This window comes from Urocampus carinirostris, chromosome 3 (assembly GCF_059441175.1).
Source record: "Urocampus carinirostris isolate Australia breed hairy pipefish chromosome 3, RoL_Ucar_1.0, whole genome shotgun sequence".
NCBI classification, from domain to species: Eukaryota; Metazoa; Chordata; class Actinopteri; order Syngnathiformes; family Syngnathidae; genus Urocampus; species Urocampus carinirostris.
Genome location: NC_142351.1, coordinates 64,213,150 through 64,234,512, shown reverse-complemented (window position 1 = coordinate 64,234,512; position 21,363 = coordinate 64,213,150). Strand labels below are relative to the sequence as shown.

The 21,363-nt window shown below is 39.7% G+C and overlaps 2 protein-coding genes across 5 annotated transcripts in view; one reads left to right on the top strand and one right to left on the bottom strand.

Moving 5' to 3' along the window:
* The first annotated feature begins 1,586 nt into the window (after positions 1 to 1,586).
* tnnt2a (troponin T type 2a (cardiac)) lies at positions 1,587 to 20,818 on the top strand. Of its 4 annotated transcripts, none has more exons than XM_088332971.1 (13): positions 1,587 to 1,634; positions 3,991 to 4,053; positions 8,528 to 8,557; positions 13,386 to 13,400; positions 15,028 to 15,049; positions 15,123 to 15,186; positions 16,302 to 16,418; positions 16,495 to 16,572; positions 18,063 to 18,173; positions 19,214 to 19,323; positions 19,410 to 19,500; positions 20,355 to 20,395; positions 20,722 to 20,818. In XM_088332971.1, exons 6-13 carry the CDS (start codon positions 15,130 to 15,132, stop codon positions 20,753 to 20,755), a joined length of 639 nt encoding a protein of 212 aa, XP_088189097.1. In that variant the 5' UTR covers positions 1,587 to 1,634; positions 3,991 to 4,053; positions 8,528 to 8,557; positions 13,386 to 13,400; positions 15,028 to 15,049; positions 15,123 to 15,129; the 3' UTR covers positions 20,756 to 20,818. The 4 variants fall into 4 exon arrangements, with proteins under 4 accessions (XP_088189097.1, XP_088189099.1, XP_088189098.1 ...); XM_088332972.1 differs by having other exon boundaries at positions 1,600 to 1,634; positions 3,994 to 4,053; XM_088332973.1 differs by lacking the exon at positions 13,386 to 13,400.
* The window catches only part of pkp1a (plakophilin 1a), a 48,147-nt gene continuing 29,922 nt past the window's right edge, over positions 3,139 to 21,363 (bottom strand). Inside the window, exon 15 of the mRNA XM_088332970.1 lies at positions 3,139 to 3,406. The gene's annotated coding sequence lies outside the window, so the exon portion shown is untranslated. The remainder of the gene's footprint in view (positions 3,407 to 21,363) is intronic.

The window sequence follows — 21,363 nt, the reverse complement described above, 5'->3', positions numbered from 1 at the left end:
AAAATAAAATAAAGTAAAAATACTTATTTTGCATAAAATATTTCCACTGCAAATAAAATATTCCAACAGCAGAAATGTTTTAGAACCGTTTAAACAAAACATCTAAAATAAAAAGTGTACATAACCGGAATACTGCACTTAACCGGGATATTGCATTTAAAAAACAGGGTATTGCACTTAAAACCAGGGTATTGCACTTAGAAACAGGGACCTGCACTGTGTTTCATCGGTGTGGTTCAGTGTGCTGATAGCTTTGGGGAAGCAGCTATCCCCCAGGCTGTTTCTTCGGGCCCTGTGGGATCTGAACCATCGGCCCAATGGTAGCAGTCCGAAAGAGGGTTGCCAGCGTATGAGTCTTCCAATAAATGTAGGTGAAACAACAATAATGTTTAAAATATAAATACGGTAGACCCCCTTTCTGAGGTGGGGATAACAATCTAATATTGCCGTACAGCGGGGGATTGAAAACCTATGGAAAATGCGTTATGGAACCCCTGCACCTCAGGTAATATGAGCATAACAAAAGCAGTGTATACTAAGCACTACTTAAATGCAATGTACGTGAATATGATCATACATTATAAATAAACTTACATGTAAAAGGAAAAATGACATTTGTTTACCTTTAGTGGTACGTGATTTGAGCCGGTCCAGTGGTGTTAGCGGGTTTAGACAAAAGCAAGGTGAATGAAAACTGATTTTAAACCTTCCACTTGTAATTAGATTTCCTTGATTCAAACGCCTCTTTATTAGCAATAATAGTCCAAAACATCGATTGGTTACAACCATAATTCTTAGCGAGGGCAGCACGCAAAATAATCTGTTGTCGTATGAGGGAAATGCATTAAAGGGGGGCTAAAAAAACGGCAAATTCCACACCATTAATTGAAAATGCTGTAAAGTGGGGTCACCGTATTCTGGGGATCTACTGTTTTTTCCATTTAGGCAAATAGATAATTAAGCTTGGGCAGCACGGCGGATGAGAGGTTAGTGCGTCCACGGCAAAGTTCTGAGGTTATGAGATCAACCCTTCCTGTGTGGAGTTTGCATGTTCTCCGCATGCTTGCGTGGGTTTACTCCGGTTTCCTCCCACATTCTAAAAACATGCATGTCAGGTTCATTGGCCAGTCCGAATTGTCCCTAGGTGTGAATGAGCGAGTCAATGGTTGTCTGTCTCTTTGTGCCCAGACACTGGCTGGCTACCAGTTCAGAGTGTCCTCTGCCCACTGCCCGAAAATGGCTGTAATTGGCTCCAGCACCCTCGCGACCCTACTGAGGATAAGCGGTGCAGATAATGGATGGATGGATGGATAATCAAGCTTTTAAAAAAAGAACAAGAAACTGTTCCCAGGGATTAATTATTTTTAAAAAATACGGACTGTGTGCCTCACGTCAAGTCAAAATCAAGTCATGTTTATTTGTATAGCCCGTAATCACATGTTTATTTCATGAAAAAAAGTTTGCCTTAGTTGGAGGAATGTTGAGAAACACTGTACGAGCTGGGTAGATTTGACAATCTTAGAAATAAAGAAGTTTGAAGTTGACTTATTTTTTGTATGGGTTCTCACTCACATAACATCAGAATGTTCTTCCAGAGGAAGAAGAGGAAGTAGAAGAATTGCAAGAAGAGGAAGGTATGAGAAAAGCTTTTTTTAAAGGGACAGTGTGTCATATCAATTGCCTCCTAGTGGTCCGAAAACTTCCATCCAGTAAAAAAAATACAAAATGCATGGGAGGACACAACTATCATTACCCCCCCAAATGTTTTTACACAGCACCAATGGACGTTAAACATAACCAACAGCACATCCAGCAGCAGCTTACATCAGGTTTCAATTTTTTGAAACAATATACAGCCTGCTCACTTCTAGACCTTTTTTCTCTTGTGATTGGTCAATATGCAATTTTCTATTGATTCTTTGTTTTTGACTTTAAATTTGTTGAGTACATAAAAGGTTAAAAATGTTTTTTGTTTACCGTGTTTTTTATTTATTTATTTTTTTAGATTTGTAAATATATTTTTATGTTTCCAGTGTGTTGGAGGGGTGCGGGGTGTGCTTTTTTGCAAAATTGTATCGTTTATTCTTATATTTCGTAGTTTATTTGTTGTTGTACTGAAGTCAATCTTTTCAATTGACATTTTGTTGTGTCACGCAGGAATTCCAGTTGCTTGATGTAAAAGTTGGTTAATATAAAAAGGTTCAAAATTTAAATGAGTTAAAAGTTCACTAGAGAGTAAAAAAGTGGATGCTATTTTAATTTAGTAGAATTAAAAAATATATATTATAAAAAAATAAAAAGTAAATCATTAATTATTTTTGTGCATAGTATTACAGTACAGGGCGACACGGTGGGATGGGTGGTAAGCACACAGCCGCACGGTGCGGAGGTTTACCGCAGCCTCCCTGTGTGGAGTTTGCATGTTTTCCCCGTGCCTGCATGGGTTTTCTCCGGGCACATTCCAAAAACATGCATGTCAGGTTAATTGGCCGGTCTAAATTGTCCCTAAGTGTGAGTGAGCGAGCAAATTGTCTGTCCCTGTGTGCCCTGCCCACTGCCCGAAGATAGCTGGGATGGGCTCCAGCCCCCCCACGACCCTACTGAGGATAAGTGGCGCAGATAATGGATGGATGGATATTACTGTACATTATCATTGGTAATATACTCATGAAGTGACCCCCAAAATTCTGTTTTTTTTGTTTCTGTTTTTTTTTCCTAGCTTTTAACTTTATTTGCGTTTCCTTCCTCTCTTGTTCTTCATTTTCCCGTTTTCTTTTTTTTTTTCTTTTGTTTCAAGTTTCTTTTGTGGGGTCCATTGTGAATGATAGCTTTTTGGAACAGTAACACACATGAGAAGGGAAGGAGACATGAAGAGCATGCTGGGATTGATGCATACGCAGCGGTACACCTCTGGGAGCGCATATGGCAGCGTGTAATGTACAGTTTGACTTTGTATCCTGGAATGCCTTTGTAACTAGAGGCAATATTTTTCCGTTCAGGTACTTTTTCACCTGAAACTTTTGTATATAGAGACATTTGTCAATTCAAGTCAAGTCATGTTTATTTGTATAGCCCCTGATCACAAAGAGTCTCAAAGCGCTGCACAGATCAAAGACTATTGCAAACTACAGACTATTATGACACCATCCAATCATCTAAAAACTTCATGAGGGCAAATAATACACATATTATAAACATAAAATATAGGTTATTCATATGCCATAGAGTAGAAGTGTGTTTTAAGCTTAGATTTAAACATTTCCACTGAGGTTGCAGATCGAATCTCAGGTGGAAGAGCATTCCACAGCACCGGGGCCCGGATGGAGAATGCTCTCGAACCTGTGGATCTCTTCTTGGCTCTTGGGATCACCAGTAGACCAGCGTTTTCAGAGCGAAGGCTCCGGACCTGAACATAGGAGGAAATTAAATCTGAAAGATATGAGGGAGCAAGTCCATGCGTGATTTTGTATACTACCACCAGAACCTTAAAATCACATCTTAAGCCAACAGGGAGCCAATGCAGGTTAGCTAAAATCGGGGTAATGTGATCAAACTTTTTTGTCTTAGTTAAAAGCCTCGCTGCAGTGTTTTGTACCAGTTGAAGGCTCTTGATTTTGGACTTCAGGAGACCGGAGAGTAGTGCATTACAGTAATCAAGGGGGGAAGTATCAAACACGCAAATTATAATATCCGCATCTGACTGAGACGGCATAGGACGAATATTAGCAATGTTGCGAAGATGGAAGAAAGCTGTTCTAGTAATATTCTTCACATGTGTTTGAAAGGACAGATCGGGGTCAAATATAACACATTTGAAAGCAAAGGTACCACTGTATATAAAATGAGCAAAATACAGTGACAGTGTATTATATATATATATATATATATATATATGTGGTAAAATAAGCAAGATTATTTCCCATTGCTACATGATACATGCTCTCATGAGTGGAAAGATTCTCATTAATATAGGATTTATTTTTTTACCAGCAGACCAACCAACAGAAGAAAAAGGAGATGAGGAGGAGGAGGCCGGTGAAGAAGAACAAGAAGGTATGAGAACTTCCAGGTGCAGAATAAAAGCCGACTTGTAAACAAAATAATAAGATGAATGCATCATGAAAGTTGGCGTATCAGAAAACGAGTAGAGAGTTTTGAGTTTTCAGGCGTCACTTTGGTATGTGAGAGTTTGCACACACTTTCCAAGCCTCGGGCTTCACTCTCCTTACTATCAATCATCACTATCCGCTGACTTCTTTTTTTTTTCCATTCCAGTCAGGGGCAGTTTAACACATCCCGGAGCCCCTCCTTCTTTTTATGAAATACTTGAGATTGTCACAAACCAGAACATACACAGGACTCAATTGCATGCGTTTCTCAGATTTTATTGAAAGAGAGTGAGATTTTAGGCTTGCTTGATTGCTTGATCCGAGGACCTGCGGAGAGCGGAATCGAGCAAGGCGGGGATGACACTTCCGTGTCGGAAGAAGGCAGGCGGGAATGGCACGTCGTTTGACCAGAGCTGGAGATCAGAGGCGATGTCGAGTTCGTAATAGTGGTCGTAGGCAGGCGGCAGGCAGAACAGGCGTAGTCAGGTTCAGAAATGGGTCAAAAACGGGGATCAGGCAGAAAACAGGTTTAACAAGGATAGAGTAGGACGAAAACGCTCACTGAGTGAAAACACAACAGCTCGCAAACGATCTGACAAAGTTTGAACAGAAGACAGGGGCTTAAGAAGGGTGTGGCCACCAATCAGCTTGTCCGGGCTGTTGGCGCCAATCAAGCTGCCACAGGTGTCCAAATAGGGCAATCATGACAGAGATATGATAAAGGTAACTTCCAACTTTTAAGTGACAGTGTGTAATATTTGACCACTAGATGTCACTGTATTTTGTTGTGCAACCGGAAACGAGTGCTAGAAAGCACATGGAAGAATACACAATATAGACAATAAAATTCTACACTGGTTTTCGGTTCAGCACAGTAACACCATTGTCAGTAAACCATTTACCGTATTTTCCGCACTATAAGGCGCACCGGGTTATAGGGCGTACCCCGAAAAAAATAGTTTTTGGTCCTATTTTTGACATACATAAGACGCACCGGATTATAAGGCGCTACAATGGGAACGTCGACAAAACAGTCAGATAGTTCAGTCCAACTTATTACCCCCTTAACATTCCGAAAGCTTGCAAAGACGCAAATACGTGTCGAGAACACGTGCGGATTGCGGTGTCCGTACGATGTCACTCAAATGCATCGTTCCATCATTCGGAACGCTAAAGTGTTAGGATTCAAGAAATGCCAACCATTCCTTAGTTTCTATTTTCTTTTTCGCTCGCAACTTTACTGTGCATATTACAATAAACACTTGGAATTGAGTTTAATTTAAAACTAGACACTCCACTCCATTCCATCTGCACCGCTTATCACAGAAACATCGAGTTCACTCTGAAACAAGATACAGGGATAATATAAAAGTAGCTCACCGAAGTCGTTGTGTTCATAATAATGTGCAGCCAATGTCCTCTTATATCCGTGAGTGTAGTAAATCCAGGAGAATAAAATATTTACAAATACAGAATAGTAAAAAACGCTTTCTGTATGCCGTCAACCACGTGCTATACACATTCATCTTTTTCGGCCAATTGCAGGCTTTGTTTTGCCGTTTAAGCCAATGCCAGCCTGTAAATGATAAAAAGGATCCGCTCCTTGACCTCTGAATAACTTTAGCCAATAGTGACTGATGATTGACACAACTTTTTCAGCCAATTGCAGGCTTTGTTTTGCCGTTTAAGCCAATGCCAGCCTGTAAATGATAAAAAGGATCCGCCCCTTGACCTCCGAATAACTTTAGCCAATAGTGATCGATTCAAATGATGATTGACACATTGGTTAGACAATGAAACGCCGGTAAATAAATCCCAGCATACACCGCGTACTACTTGGCGTTCGGGGGAAAATCTAGTCGGCGGCTGCAAGTTAGTTGGAAGACTTTGCGACTTAATGTGGATCCATAAATAAGGCGCACTGTATTATAAGGCGCATGGTCAGCTTTTGTCCACTGCTTCCTCTGGCCCCCCAAGATCTGGAATCGCCTCTTCTGGTTGAGCGGAGTTTTCTACCACACTTTTTCCTTCCCTATTGAATGCTGGTGTTAATGGTGGCCCTTTGAACAGCAGCCAGGTCAGCAGTCTTACCCATGATTGCGGTTTTTAGTAATAAACCAGGCTGGACGTTTTTAACAGCCTCAGCAATCATTTGAAGGTGCGATGACCCAGATGATTAAGTCAGTAGCTTGTTTGAATAACCTTTTCATTATATGCTCATTTTTTAAAATAGGAATTTGGAGTTTTCATTAGCTGTATGTCAAAATCATTAATATCAAAACAATAAAAAAATTGATATATTTCAGTTGGTGTGCAATGAATCTGAAAAAAATGAGTTTTATTTTTATCACCACACTTAATTACCTTTATCGAAATATGCTATTTTTTTATATTGTATGTATATATATATATATATATATATATATATATATATATATATATATATATATATACTGGACTGTCTCAGAAAATTAGAATATTGTGATAAAGTTCTTTATTTTCTGTAATGCAATTAAAAAAACAAAAATGTCATACATTCTGGATTCATTACACATCAACTGAACTATTTCAAGCCTTTTATTATTTTAATATTGCTGAATTTGGCTTACAGCTTAAGAAAACTCAAAAATCCCATCTCAAAATATTAGAATATCATGAAAAAGTATACAAGTAGGCTATTCAACTAATCACCTGAATCATCTAATTAACTCGAAACACCTTGCGAGGTTTCCTGAGCCTTAAAAACACTCAGCTTGGTTCAGTAAACTAAATCACAAGTATGGCGAAAGACTGCTGATCTGACTGCTGTCCAGAGGACCATCATTGATACCCTCCATCAGGAGGGTAAGACACAAAAAGAAATTTCTCAAAGAGCAGGCTGTTCACAGAATGCAGTTTCAAAGCATATCCACAAAAAGTCTGTTGGAAGGGAAAAATGTGGCCGGAAACGCTGCACAACCAAGAGAGATGACCGCAGCCTTAACAAAATTGTGAAGAAGAGCCGCTTCCAGAATTTGGGGGAGCTTCAAAGACAGTGGGCTGAAGCTGGAGTCCAGGTATCAAAAGCCACAGTTCACAGACGTGTCCGGGAAATGGGCTACAATAGCCGTATTCCCATGGTCAAGCCACTTCTGAACTCAAGACAAGGGAAGAAGCGTCTGACTTGGGCTATGGAGAAGAAGCACTGGACAGTTGCAGAGTGGTCCAAAGTCCTCTTTTCAGACGGAAGCAAGTTTTGCATTTCATTTGGAAGTCAAGGCGCCAGAGTCTGGAGAAAGGCTGGAGAGGAGCAAAATCCAAGTTGCTTGAAATCCAGTGTGAAGTTCCCACAGTCAGCAATGGTTTGGGGAGCCATGTCAGCTGCTGGTGTTGGTCCACTGTGTTTCATCAAGTCCAGAGTAAATGCAACTGTGTACCAAGAGATTTTAGAGCACTACATGCTTCCATCTGCTGAAAAGCTCTATGGAGATGAGGATTTCATTTTCCAGCATGATCTGACACCTGCCCACAGTGCCAAAACCACCAGTAACTGGTGCACTGACCATGGCATCACTGTCCTTGATTGGCCTGCTAATTCCCCTGACCTGAACCCCATCGAGAATTTGTGGGGTATAGTTAAGAAGAAGATGAAAGACACCAGACCTGCAAATGCAAATGAGCTGAAGGCCGCTATCGAAGCATCCTGGGCATCAATAACACCTCAGCAATGCCACAGGCTGATTGCCTCCATGCCACGCCGGATTGATGCAGTAATCCCTGCAAAAGGATACCCAACCAAGTACTGAGTGCATCAATGGACATTTTCAAATGTTTGATTTAGTTTTGCTGTTATAAAATTATTTTTTTACTTGGTCTGAGGAAGTATTCTAATATTTTGAGATAGGATTTTTGAGTTTTTTTTCATCTGTAAGCCAAAATCAGCAATATTCAAATAATAAAAGGCTTGAAATAGTTCAGTTGATGTGTAATGAATCCAGAATGTATGACATTTTTGTTTTTTTAATTGCATTACAGAAAATAAAGAACTTTATCACAATATTCTAATTTTCTGAGACAGTCCAGTATATATATATATATATATATATATATATATATATATATATATATATACGAATATGTATTTATATGTACAGTGAAGAAAATAAGTATTTGAACAATCTTTATATTTTGCTATTCCTCCCACTTAGAAATCATGATTTTCATTGTAGGTGCATGTCCATTGTGAGAGATATAAACTAAAAAAATAATCCAGAAATCACAATGCATGATTTTTTAAAAATTTGTGCGATACAGCTGCAAATAAGTATTTGAACACCTGAGAAAATGAATGTTAATATTTGGTACAGTAGCCTTTGTTTGCTATTACAGAGGTCAAACGTTTCCTGTAGTAATTTTTTTAACAGCTTTTATTTTTCCAGACGGCGAAGCGGAAGCAGACGAAGGAGAAGGTAAAAGTCACACGAGACAATGAGTTGAAGTCTATCCAGTGAATTTCAACATGTATATTTGTCAACAGACGCTCTTAACTCGCTCACTCCCGTTTTTATATCGCATTTTTTGCTAGATACTTTGGCAAAACTCTTTAGCCACAAGCATCTTTTTAATAGTTTATGCTTGATAATTTAGCACTTAATACTATCTTCATGAACCATAACTACCTAAAGGTACAGTGTGTACTATTTAGTGCCTCCAAGTGGTTCAAAGACTTTCAGTAAACCATGTTTTTAATACTATTCAAAAATACATTAACTATTATACTTATGGTATTTTTATGGGAAAAAAAAATATCGGTCAAGAAATTGGAATTTCTTTTATATAGTTGAATCAATATCTAAGGTCGGTGCTATGTTTGACTGGTGCCTTGCTCCTTGCTTGGCCACTGGTTTTCATTCGCATTAGACAACAGTTACATCTAGTGGTTAGATTTTACACACTAGGGCTTTAAGAGATAGTGTTGTGGATACAGCCACTAGTCACTAAAGCTTTAGCACACCGTAGTCTCTAATTTGGGGGCCTGGAAGTACTGCATTTCCCGAAGAGCATCATTTTGGTAGCTAGCTCAAGTTTATCTCTGGAGATCCATGTCGAATCACGTTGTGAACATTGTTTATTACGTTGTTATCAATAACAAAAAATACCAATTCTAATGTTTAGCAGCTAACGCCAGTGTCACAAAACTGCTAGTTAATCGCATTGCAGCATCTATCTTTCCTTCAGCTAATACCATCCTAATGCTATTTAATTTAGCTGCTCATTCCTTTTCACACATCTCAACTACAAATGCTAGCAATGTGGAATCACACACTAATGTAACTGCTGGCTGCATGACTAAATGGTATTACTTTTGTATCTATCTTTGCTTTAGCACCATTAGCAAAGAGTATCACTTGGTGTTGTGTGCTAGCTCAAGTTTTTCCCCGGAGTTCCATGTTTAATATCATTGTAAACAATGTCTACTACGTTGTAATCTATGACAAATAAGTCAATTCTAATGCTTAGCAGCTAATCTCTCCTTCGGGTGGGGGGACGGGTCCTGACTGTTGTTTGTGCTTATGCACCAAATAGCAGTTCGGAGTACCCTCCCTTTTTGGGGTCCTTAGAGGGTGTGCTTGAGAGCGCGCCCCCTGGGGACTCCCTCGTACTGCTGGGAGACTTCAACGCTCACCTGGGCAATGACAGTGAGACCTGGAGGGGCGTGATTGGGAAGAACGGCCCCCCTGACCTGAACCCGAGTGGTGTTTCGTTATTGGACTTCTGTGCTCGTCATGGTCTGTCCATAATGAACACCATGTTCAGACATAAGGGTGTCCATATGTACACTTGGCACCAGGACACCCTAGGCCGTAGTTCGATGATCGACTTTGTCATCGTTTCGTCGGACCTGCGGCCGCATGTTCTGGACACTCGGGTGAAGAGAGGGGCGGAGCTGTCAACTGATCACCACCTGGTGGTGGGTTGGCTTCGATGGTGGGGGAAGATGCCGGCCCGACCCGGCAGACCCAAGCGTGTTGTGAGGGTCTGTTGGGAACGGCTGGCAGAATCTCGTGTCAGAAGAAGTTTCAATTCACACCTCCGGCAGAACTTCGCCCATGTCCCGAGGGAGGCGGGGGACATTGAGTCCGAGTGGACCATGTTCCGCGCCTCCATTGTCGAGGCGGCTGATCGGAGCTGTGGCCGTAAGGTAGTCGGTGCCTGCCGCAGCGGCAACCCTCAGACCTGTTAGTGGTCACCGGCGGTGAGGGATGCCGTCAAGCTGAAGAAGGAGTCTTATCGGGCCTTCCTGGCCTGTGGGACTCTGGAAGCAGCTGGCAGGTATCGGCTGGCCAAGCGGAATGCGGCTTTGGCGGTTGCCGAGGCAAAAACTTGGGCATGGGAGGAGTTTGGCGGGGCCATGGAAGCAGACTTCCGAACGGCTTCGAGGAAATTCCGGTCCACCATCCGACGTCTTAGGGGAGGGAAGCGGTGTGCCATCGACACTGTGTATAGTGCCGATGGGGCGCTGCTGACCTCGACCCGGGACGTTGTGAATCGGTGGGCGGAGTACTTCGAAGACCTCCTCAATCCCACCGGCACGTCTTCCTCTGGGGAAGCAGAGCCTGAGGTCTCTGGGTTGGGCTCTCGTATCACTGGGGTTGAAGTCACCGAGGTTGTCAAAAAACTCCTCGGTGGCAGGGCCCCGGGGGTCGATGAGATCCGCCCGGACTTCATTAAGGCTCTGGATGTTGTGGGCGTGTCATGGTTGACGCGCCTCTGCAACATCGCGTGGACATCGGGGACAGTGCCTCTGGACTGGCAGACTAGGGTGGTGGTTCCCGTCTTTAAGAAGGGGGACCGGAGAGTGTGTTCCAACTACAGGGGAATCACACTTCTCAGCCTCCCTGGTAAGGTCTATTCAGGGGTACTGGAGAGGAGGGTCCGCCAGGAAGTCGAATCTCGGATTCAGGAGGAACAGTCTGGTTTTCGTCCTGGCCGTGGAACACTGGACCAGCTCTATACACTCTTCAGGGTCTTTGAGGGTGCATGGGAGTTTGCCTGTCCGGTCTACATGTGTTTTGTGGACTTGGAGAAGGCATTCGACAGTGTTCCTCGGTAGGCCCTGTGGGGGGTGCTTCGGGAGTATGGGGTACCGCACAGTCTTATCCGGGCTGTGCGGTCCCTGTATGCCCGGTGCCAGAGTCTGGTCCGCATTGCCGGCAGTAAGTCGGATTCGTTCCCGGTGAGGGTTGGGCTCCGCCAGGGCTGCCCTTTGTCACCGATTCTGTTCATAACTTTTATGGACAGAATTTCTAGGCGCAGCCTTGGCGGCGATGGAGTCCGGTTTGGGGGCCTCAGCATTGCGTCACTGCTTTTTGCAGATGACGTGGTGCTGTTGGCTTCCTCAGGCCGTGATCTTCAGCTCTCGCTGGAGCGATTCGCAGCCAAGTGTAAAGCGGCCGGGATGTGGATCAGCACCTCCAAGTCCGAGGCCATGGTTCTCAGTCGGAAAAGGGTGGTATGCTCCCTCCGGGTCGGGGAGGAGGTCTTGCCCCAAGTGGAGGAGTTCAAGTATCTTGAGGTCTTGTTCACGAGTGAGGGTAGGATGGAACGGGAGATCGACAGACGGGTTGGTGCAGCGTCTGCCGTCATTCGGACCATGTACCGGTCTGTCGTGGTGAAGAGGGAGCTGAGCCGAAAGGCAAAGCTCTCGATCTACCGGTCGATCTACGTTCTTACCCTCACCTATGGTCATTAACTTTGGGTCATGACCGAAAGAACTCGATCCTGGATACAAGTGGCCGAAATGAGTTTCCTCCGCAGGGTGGCTGGGTTCTCCCTTAGAGATAAGGTGAGAAGCTCAGTCATCCGGGAGGGACTCGGTGTAGAGCCACTGCTCTTCCACGTTGAGAGGAGCCAGTTGAGGTGGCTCGGGCATCTAATAAGGATGCCTCCTGGACGCCTCCCTCGGGAGGTGTTCCGGGCATGTCCCACCGGAAGGAGGCCCCAGGACACGTTGGAGAGACTATGTCTCTCGGCTGGCTTGGGAACGCCTCGGGGGTCCCGTCGGATGAGCTGGAGGAGGTGGCTGGGGATAGGGACGTCTGGGCTTCCCTTTTAACGCTGCTGCCCCCGCGACCCGACCTCAGATAAGCGGAAGACAATGGATGGATGGATGGAGAATAGAATAGAATATACCTTTATTGTCATTGTTACACAATGGGTTAACATGTTGTGACAACGAAATTGGGCATGCTACGGTCTCTGCGTTAATGCATTATTTCAAGTCAACTGGTCTGATTCGAGACCCCAAATCCTACCCTAACTAGAAGCCGCAACCCAAATCAAGTAAAAATTTCCACTTCCGAAATGTATTAAATGGAAGGCTTAAGAAGTTTGAACCAAAATTAGTACAATAATTTCTTAATTTTAAGAATTGTTCCTTGAATGCTGAAAAAGCTTCATTATTAATGAAATCCAAAACGCTTCACTTCAGTAGCGTCAGCAATTTTTAACAGACTCGACATGCTCGGAGATAAAATGAGAACTTGCAAATACTGAAATATATATATTTCAAAACAATATGACAAGTTATGTGCTTGAACATAGAAAGCTCACCCATTGAACTCCCCCAAAAAATAAACACTGGGTAGAAAAAACAATTTCTTCAGTTGCAGTTACTATCCACAGAGTCCCAATATATTACATTATAGAAGAAAGTGTCATTAAAAATTATTCAAGTTCACAAGATGAACTTTTTTCTAATTCGTTTATCAAAAAAAAAATACGGAAGATTGTGCTTTGAAGAAAATTAAGCAGTACTTATTTCCGCATAAGCTGTAACACAAACCTGAGTTTAGAAGGATTAATGGGAGAACTGAGAATGTTTGTTATTATTATTATTGTCATCTACTGTTAAAGAGTGTAATCAACACTCCAATTTGTTTTCTTGGAACTATTTTGTCAAGGCAAAGACCTGCGACACACTCAAAATGGATTCGCCACCTACTTTTGCGTTGCGACCCACCAGTTGAGAAACACTGTCGCAAAAAATGTAATTTAAATCGAAAATTTACATTAAACCCAGTCAAAACATTTGCTACAGAAAAATAGCTAGCATTGCGCTAATTGGAAGTAAAAGAATGGGGATAGAATCAAGATCATAATTGTGTTTCTATTAAAATCAAACAACATCTCTTTCTAGCCTAGCATTAGTTTAGCCAGTAGCAATGCTTTTTACTTACCTTTTTCCTTTTCATTTGTATTGGCTGAGCAATTGCTTTGTGTTTGTTTGTGTTTCAGACGGCGAAGGAGAAGGTAAAAAAATCACACAAGCCAATGACAAGTTCGAATCGAATAGACTTAAACTTGTATGATGCAGTGCCTTGAAAAATAGTGCCCTCCCAAGACGTTTTTGGCATATTCCAACATTTAAGGCTTCAAACTTAAAATATAAAAAAACTCGAAATATTTTCCAAGTTTCTTGCAGAATCCAACCAATTTCTGTCAAAATCCCCCAGTTTTTGGCTCCATCCATCTCCCCATAAACTCTAACCAACTTCTCAGTAAAACAACCCAGAGCATGGTGCTGCCACCACTGTGCTTGACAGTGGGAATGGTGTTTATAGGTTGATGTGCAAATGTAACACTTTGCATTGAACCCTAAAAGTCCAATTTTGATCTCATCTGACCAGAGCACCTTGTTCCACATGTTATTTGTGTCTCCCACGTGGCTTCTTGCGAATGCCAAGCAGGCCTTTTTATGGGATTCTATTAGAAAGGGCTTTTATCTTTCCACCCTTCTATAAGGGGCAGATCTAGACAAAGTACGACTAATAGTTATGGTATGCACAAATTGTCCTACCATAGCTGTGTATGCCTGCAGGTCATCCAATGTTATTATTGGCCTTTTGGCAGCACGGTGGGGCAGTGGTTAGCGCGTGTGCGGCACAGTTCATGTCTTGGGAACCTCCTGCGTGGGTTCAAATCCAGCTCCAGACTTCCTGTGCGGAGTTTGTATGTTCTCCCGGTGCTTGCGAGGTTTTCCTCCGGGCACTCCGGTTTCCTCCCACATTCCAAAAACATGCATTTTAGGTGAATTGGCCGGTCCAAATTGTCCCTAGATGTGAATGAGCGAGCGAGTTGTCTGTCCCTGTGTGCCCTGCGATTGGCTGGCAACCAGTTCAGGGTGTCCCCTGACCCCTGCCCGATGATTGCTGGGATGGGCTCCAGCACCCCCGCGACCCTACTGAGGATAAGCGGTGTAGCTAATAATAATAATGGCTGCTTCACTGATTAGATTTCGCCTTGTTTGGCCATGCCTCGGTAGGTTTGCACTGGTTTTATAGTCTCTCCATTTTGATATTATTGCTCACACAGTGCTCCGGTAGATGTGTAAATGTTGCAAAATCTTCTTACATCCTATTCCTGCTTTGAACTTTTCCACAACTTAATCCTGGACCTGCCTGGTGTGTTCTTTGGTCTTCATAATGCTGTCTGTTTTCTAGTGACATTTTCACAGGACTCTTATCCCATCAGAAAACAGGTGCAATTCAATTAAAATTAATGACACACTGTTTGCCATTGTTAGTTATTTAGGTTGACATTGGATTGTTCAGAAGTTTACAGTAAACCTCTGGAGTCTGTTGGCTGAGCTCAGAGAACATTTTTTGTTGTAAAATATGATATTAAATGTTGGAATAATGTGTTTCCACTTCATGATTGTGTCTCCCATGTTGTTGATTCTTAGAAAATCTTTTCAGTTTTTTAGCTTTAAGTTTGAAGCCTAAAATATGGCAATATGACAAAAAGTTATTTTGTTGCGTGGGGGGCAATACTTTTGCTATGCACTGTATATTCGTCGATTGTTTCAACTTGTCCGCATGCATCGTCTTGACTCGCTCGCTCTCATCGTTCTTCTTCTTGTGTCGCTTTCTCAACAAAGAGGAGAGCAAACCAAAGTTCAAGTAAGCATGCACTCATATTGCAGATTACGTCAGGGTTGTTTTATTTTATTGATTGTATTCTGGTTGTTTAAAGGCCCTTTATGATGCCCAACCTCATCTCACCCAAGATTCCAGATGGAGAGAAGGTTGATTTTGATGTGAGTTTCAAAATATTTCTGCTGCAGGGCTTATTATGCAACTATAGGTACAGTCATAAATCTTTAGTATGCCTCCACGTCAACTTAAACTTTATTATATTGAATTATTTTTGACGGGGGTTGACATTTTGGAATGCATTTTATTCCGTTCTCCAAACGATAGGATTTAGTGCTGTACTGCAGAAAATTATATTAAAATCTAGCCAAACATTTAGCTGATTATATATAATATATACATACATATATAAATATACATATATATATAAATATATATATACATACATATATATATATATATATATATATATATATATATATATATACATATATATATATATACATATATACTTATTCGTAATTTAACATTGACTTTTATATAAAAATCTTGTTTTACTGGGACAAATAGTTTTGTTTATTTAAATGTATTTGTTTTAAATCGATATTTTTTAGATAATTCTGGTGATCATTTTAACAACATTCAATAATTTAACGACATGTTCCTCTGGCAGATATTTTTGCTCATTAAAAGTGTTTTTATTTGTCGTATATTAGCCATATTCAAAATATGGCAGTATCCTTATTTTTTCCTATTTCTCTTGTCAAATAAGAGATAATTGTAGTTAAAATTCCAGGTAATTTTGCCTGTTTAAAGTGTTGTTATTTTTTCTATATTACTATTTTTTTTGTTAATCTATTTTTTGTTAATGTATGTTTTTTTTTGTTAATCTATTTTTTTAAACTAATAAAACATTTACCTAAAATGTGAATTATTTACTAAGGCAGATTTGTTCATTCTAGGTATTATGTATTCTTTAGGAAAATAAAAGTAAATTAAAAATACAGATATTTACAAAGGCTGATTGTTTTACTCATTTTAGCTTAAACAATTTTTTTGAATTTAAAAAATAATTGGTAAAATGATAACTATGATACTCAGAATAAACGACGTTAGCTGCTTACAGAGCAATATTATTTTACTTCATTTTCTAATTGTATTTTTGCTCAATTTGCTCATTCTTGGACTTTGGTATTATTTAGAATTTAAAAAAAAGAAAAACAATTTAGAATAAAAAAAACACATTAAAATATTTTTAAGTAAATATAATCTTGTGAAGGACATCCATCGCAAACGGATGGAGAAGGACCTGATGGAGCTTCAGACTTTGATTGAGGTTCATTTCGAAAGCAGGAAGAAGGAAGAGGAGGAGATCGTTCATCTGAAAGAGAGGATTGTGAGAAACGCCCCCTCCCAAAAAAAAAAAGGGGGAAAAATGCCCCAAATCAAGAGCGGATTCTCGTGTTTTTCAGGAGCGGCGCCGTTCCGAGAGATCCGAGCAGCAAAGAATCCGCAGCGAGCGAGAGAAGGAGCGACAGAAACGATTGGAGGTCCACATAGCATTGAATAAGAGCATCATTTGCCATTACTTCTCACACAAATGATTGAGGCACTCTAATGAACACAACATATCATGAATTTGTATGAGTGCATTTTGACTTTAGCATACTTGATCAGAAAATGTGGTGTGTTGTCATGAGATTTGAAATTTTCTGCGGGTGAGAGTTTTCTGTGAAAGTGCTTTATTGTGAGAGTGTTCATGATTTAAGAGGGTATATAATGTAATGTTTCAATATTATGCGTGAGCGTTTCAGTCGTGTATGAGAGTGCTTTAGTGCAGTGTTTTTCAGCCACTGTGCGGAACAGTAATTAAAAGTCGTACTGTGCCATGGGACATTTGTGTGCCTGTGCGGTCTAGCGAAAGCTATCTGCCATTAGTATTTACTTTTACCGGAGATGCAGTGGCACTGACTGGTGGTGTCCCGCAGGATTTTATTTTCAGTGAAAGAAAAAGGCTGAAAAACATTGTGTTAGTGGCCTTTGAGAGCACTTAAGTAGTAAGTAGGAAAAGCAACAGAACATATGTATGGAGCATGTAAAATTAGCACCAAAAAGAAATAGTTTGTGAGAGATATTTTCATCAGTGTGTGAGGCGGTTTCAATTTTGTGACTGAGCAAAAAAAAAAAGAAAACTTGGATTTGTCTCGGTGTTTTAGTGGTGTGAAAATAAGACATGTTTTGAAACGAACAATATTACATGAGAGCACATACATCAGCACCAAAAAGAACATGGAGCAAGAGTCAAAAAAGAAAAATTGGGATTTGTACAAGTGCTTTAGTGCTGTGAGAATGAGATGTTTTATTATAAGTAAGGGATCCCAGTTCAAATCCCGGCTCGCCCGTGTTACATTTCGAAGTGTCCTTGGTTAAGACACTGAACCCCTAATACCCCCAATAAGCAGGTTAGCGCCTTAGATGGCTGCAAGGCCGCTATTGGTAAATGTGGAGCACATTGTAAAGCGCATTGGGAAGTCATTGACTTGAAAAGCGCTATATAAATGCAGATCATTTCATGAGAGTGTATGCAAGTGATTCAGTCTAATGTTTTCAAAACATGTGAGTAAAAAAAATAACAATGATGCATGAGAGTGTATTTAGGAAGCATCTAAAATATACAAGGAGTAAGACTTCAAGACTTTTAATATTGTATGCGAGTGCTTCAGAAGTTTGTGTGAGAACAACTTAATAGTATGTAAATGTTTTCAAAATACATGTGAGTAAAAACAACTCGACATTAATACATGAGGACTTATTGAAGGAGCATCAAAAATTACCAAGGATTAAAACAGGTTTTGTAATGTTGAATGTGTGGGAGTACTTCAAAAGCTTGTGAGAGAAAAAAAACAACAACATTAATGCATGGGAACGCAATTAAGAAACATAAAATTAAGCAAAAGAGTAAAACTTTTTAAAGATTTTGAATTTATGTGCGAGAGGGCTTCAAAATCTCAATAACTGAAATCTGTATTTTTTATTTTAGGACGAGCGCACTCGCAAAGAAGAAGAGGAGGCCAAGAAAAGAGCCGAGGAGGACGCCAAGAAGAAGAAAACCTTGACCAGTCTTCATTTCGGAGGGTACATGCAGAAACTGGTGAGAAATTGCCCAAAATTGATTGCCAATGTGCGTACGAAATAAGGGCCAATACCGATATTATTATTATTTATTATTATTATTAAGAGGAGGCTGATAACTGATACTTGGACCTGACGTTCGTTTGCTGTAAAACCTTAAAAAATGACATAACACATTTTTAATACACAAAAATAAACAAAGGATATTAGTAATAAATAAGAACGAGACTTAAATAGCTCTCTAAAACATTTTTCAGTTAAGAAAAATTAGAATTTCAACACAGCTAACATGACTAATCTTTCACCTCAACCAAAAATTGACAGTGAAGGAAATACAATTTGGCTTAGCAGCAACTCGTATGAAGGTAACGCCCTGATCTTTTTTATACAATAGATAAATACAAATGCCAATACATCAAACATGACTTAAATTAACTTAAAACCAAAAGTACATCAAAATTTCAAAGGAGATGGCAAATTGAAATGTGTGGGCACTCCTGTTTTAGCCAGATTTAGAAACTAATGTGATGATAACAACTATACACTCTGCCTTTCACTTAAGTGTGCTTTTTACGCTCTTTCTCTAACTCACAAACACGCACACTTGATTGACCAACTCATGTTATGATAAGAGCTAATATATCAGCCTCCACCTGAACGTGCTTCCCTAAGACTAGTTAACTACACTTTTTACGCTATCTCTCAATCAAACACACACTTTTCTAGCACTAGACTTTTTAAAATCTAATCATTATCAGTTGTCTTGTCAGGACTCAGGAGTTAGCCGAGCCGCCTTAATTTTCTTCGCTGTAATGTTATATTTCCTGCTTCTGTGGCTCCGCCCCTCCCCCCATTTCTTATCCAATCAGAAGGCACAGGTTGGGTAGCGTGTGAGACAAAGGGAAAAGAGAGGGAGAGAGAGGCTCGGCTGTGTCTGAGCCTAGATAAGTGGCCCGTGGAATAAATACAAATGCCAATACCGATATCTGTCAGATTCCTTAATATCAGTGTCGTTAATCGGCCTGCCTGAACAACGTTGCCATTTTTTTCCTGAAAAAGACGGAGAAACGCAGCGGCAAGAAGCAGACGGAAAGGGAGAAGAAGAAAAGAATCCTTAGCGAAAGACGCAAAAGCTTGGACGTTGAAAACTTGAACCAGGAGCAGCTCAAGTTCGTATAAAAAATAAATTAAAAAAAATAATAATTTTAAAGAGAGAGAACATCCCTAAGAATGTTGATACATATTTTTGTCACAGGGCAAAAGCGACAGAGTTGTGGGAGTGGATGAAAGAACTGGAAGCGGAGAAATTTGAACTGCAATATCAGATCAGCTCCAAGAAATATGAGGTGCACAAATTCAGCACATTGGAAAAAAGTACAAAAACGCGGTAACTGAGAAAATATAATCAGTTAAAATATAATAATATGGTGAAATATTATAAATCTCATAACATTAGATTATTTTGATGAAAATCAATAAATTGTTTGGATTTGAAATTTTATAACATCCTTTTTTATCATCAAAACAAGAGATTGCCATTCTACATTGTCTGAAAAAGTTTTCCTTGAATTCTGTTATCTTATTTTTTTTAATACTACTTTAACTTATTTTTCATGTTTAAAGTGAAAAATATGAATTGGAATTTAAGTGGCAGAAAAATAATAAAAAAATAAATTCCAAAATAAACACATTAAGAATACATACATTATAAATACATTTTAAATAAATTAGTATTTATATGTTATATACAGTAACAATCAAATAATTTAAATATTGGATTAACTTATCTTACCAAATATATTATAGATATGTACATCATAAATACATGGAATATAAAAATCTTAGAAATAAAAAAAACACGATCAATAAAAAGAAAAAAGATTTAAAAAAACAAGAAGATATTATAAGAAAATGAACATGATTTTAAATAAATTAGGCATAAATGAATAATTTCTTTATAAATAAGATGTTATGAATCAATACATTTTTAAATAAATATCTTTCGATAAATAAGAAACAATGAAATACAAATATCAAAATACAATAGGAAACAAATAATACATTATACAAATTGATACTTTAATTATAAATTATTTGTAAAATGAACACTCACAGGCTGAGCTACATCTAAACACTGTTTCGTGTTAACCGAAAATGTCACCGTTAACTGTACATTCATTTTACCTTTTTTTCATTGCAGATCAATGTACTGAGGAACCGCGTCAGCGACCACCAGAAAATGTACAAACACAATTTAAAACATTCCTTTTAAATTATTTCAAATCATTCCTGATCGGAACAGTAAGTGTGCAAAGAGGACCCCTCGTACGACTTTGGCACGTTCTAGCAAAATTAAATCTATGACGCTGCCACTAAAAAGGGGAGTAGCTACGATATGCTGCATTCCTTTGAGCGCTACGCTAACTGGCCTAGCCAGATGATCACTCGGGCGTGGCACGCCTATGAAAGATTCGGCTGCGCCACAGAATGCCTTTTGCTATCTTACGTGTTATTTTTGGGAGGGTGATGAGAACATTTCGCTACAATAAGTTTTGTCTTCGCCACAGATCCAAGAGGACCAAGAGAGGCCTGAGGAAATAGGAAGAAGTTTGCTACCGCTGATGGTGACATACGTCGAAAATAAAACTTATCAGTCTGATGAAAGTGTTCTTTTTGTTCCCGATTTTGTAAATAAGGGGGAGGAATGAATGGGGCCAGAAGGAAAAGATGGTTCATTTAGAACAGGGGTCTCCAACATAGTTCTGAAAATAGCTCACCAGTGCTGGCTCATTGTGTTTCTCCAGTAAAATAATTTTTTTAATGGTTGACTTGAGTGTATTCAAGCCTCTTTTTAATAATTAACATGGTAATAACATAGTAACAACATGATATGTTGTTATTATAGAATGTCAAAATTATTCAAGTTCATGGGCTTCATGGACCCAAAAAATCTACTCAAGTATTGATAATCATTTTTAGGCAATTAATTGATAGAGTAGAGTGAGAATGTATTCATAAATTAAACAAATGTATTTATTCATCTTTTTTTTTATTTATTTTACAGGAAACACAACAAACTAAATTCCAATTTATGAGTTTTATAAAGCGAATGAGCCAAAATTGTGCGGTTTTCGTTGCTTGGCTTTACATGGCTACCTTTTTAGCTTTGTAGCTAGCTGTCTAGCTTTGTTTTTTAGCATTCTATCCGG

Excerpts from the sequence above, each read along its gene's own strand:
- tnnt2a (XM_088332973.1), top strand. The coding sequence starts at position 15,130 with ATGATGCCCAACCTCATCTCACCCAAGATTCCAGATGGAGAGAAGGTT. Across the intron at positions 16,419-16,494 it reads TTCATCTGAAAGAGAGGATT|GAGCGGCGCCGTTCCGAGAG; the intron begins GTGAGAAACGCC and ends CGTGTTTTTCAG. Across the intron at positions 18,174-19,213 it reads GAGGGTACATGCAGAAACTG|ACGGAGAAACGCAGCGGCAA; the intron begins GTGAGAAATTGC and ends TTCCTGAAAAAG.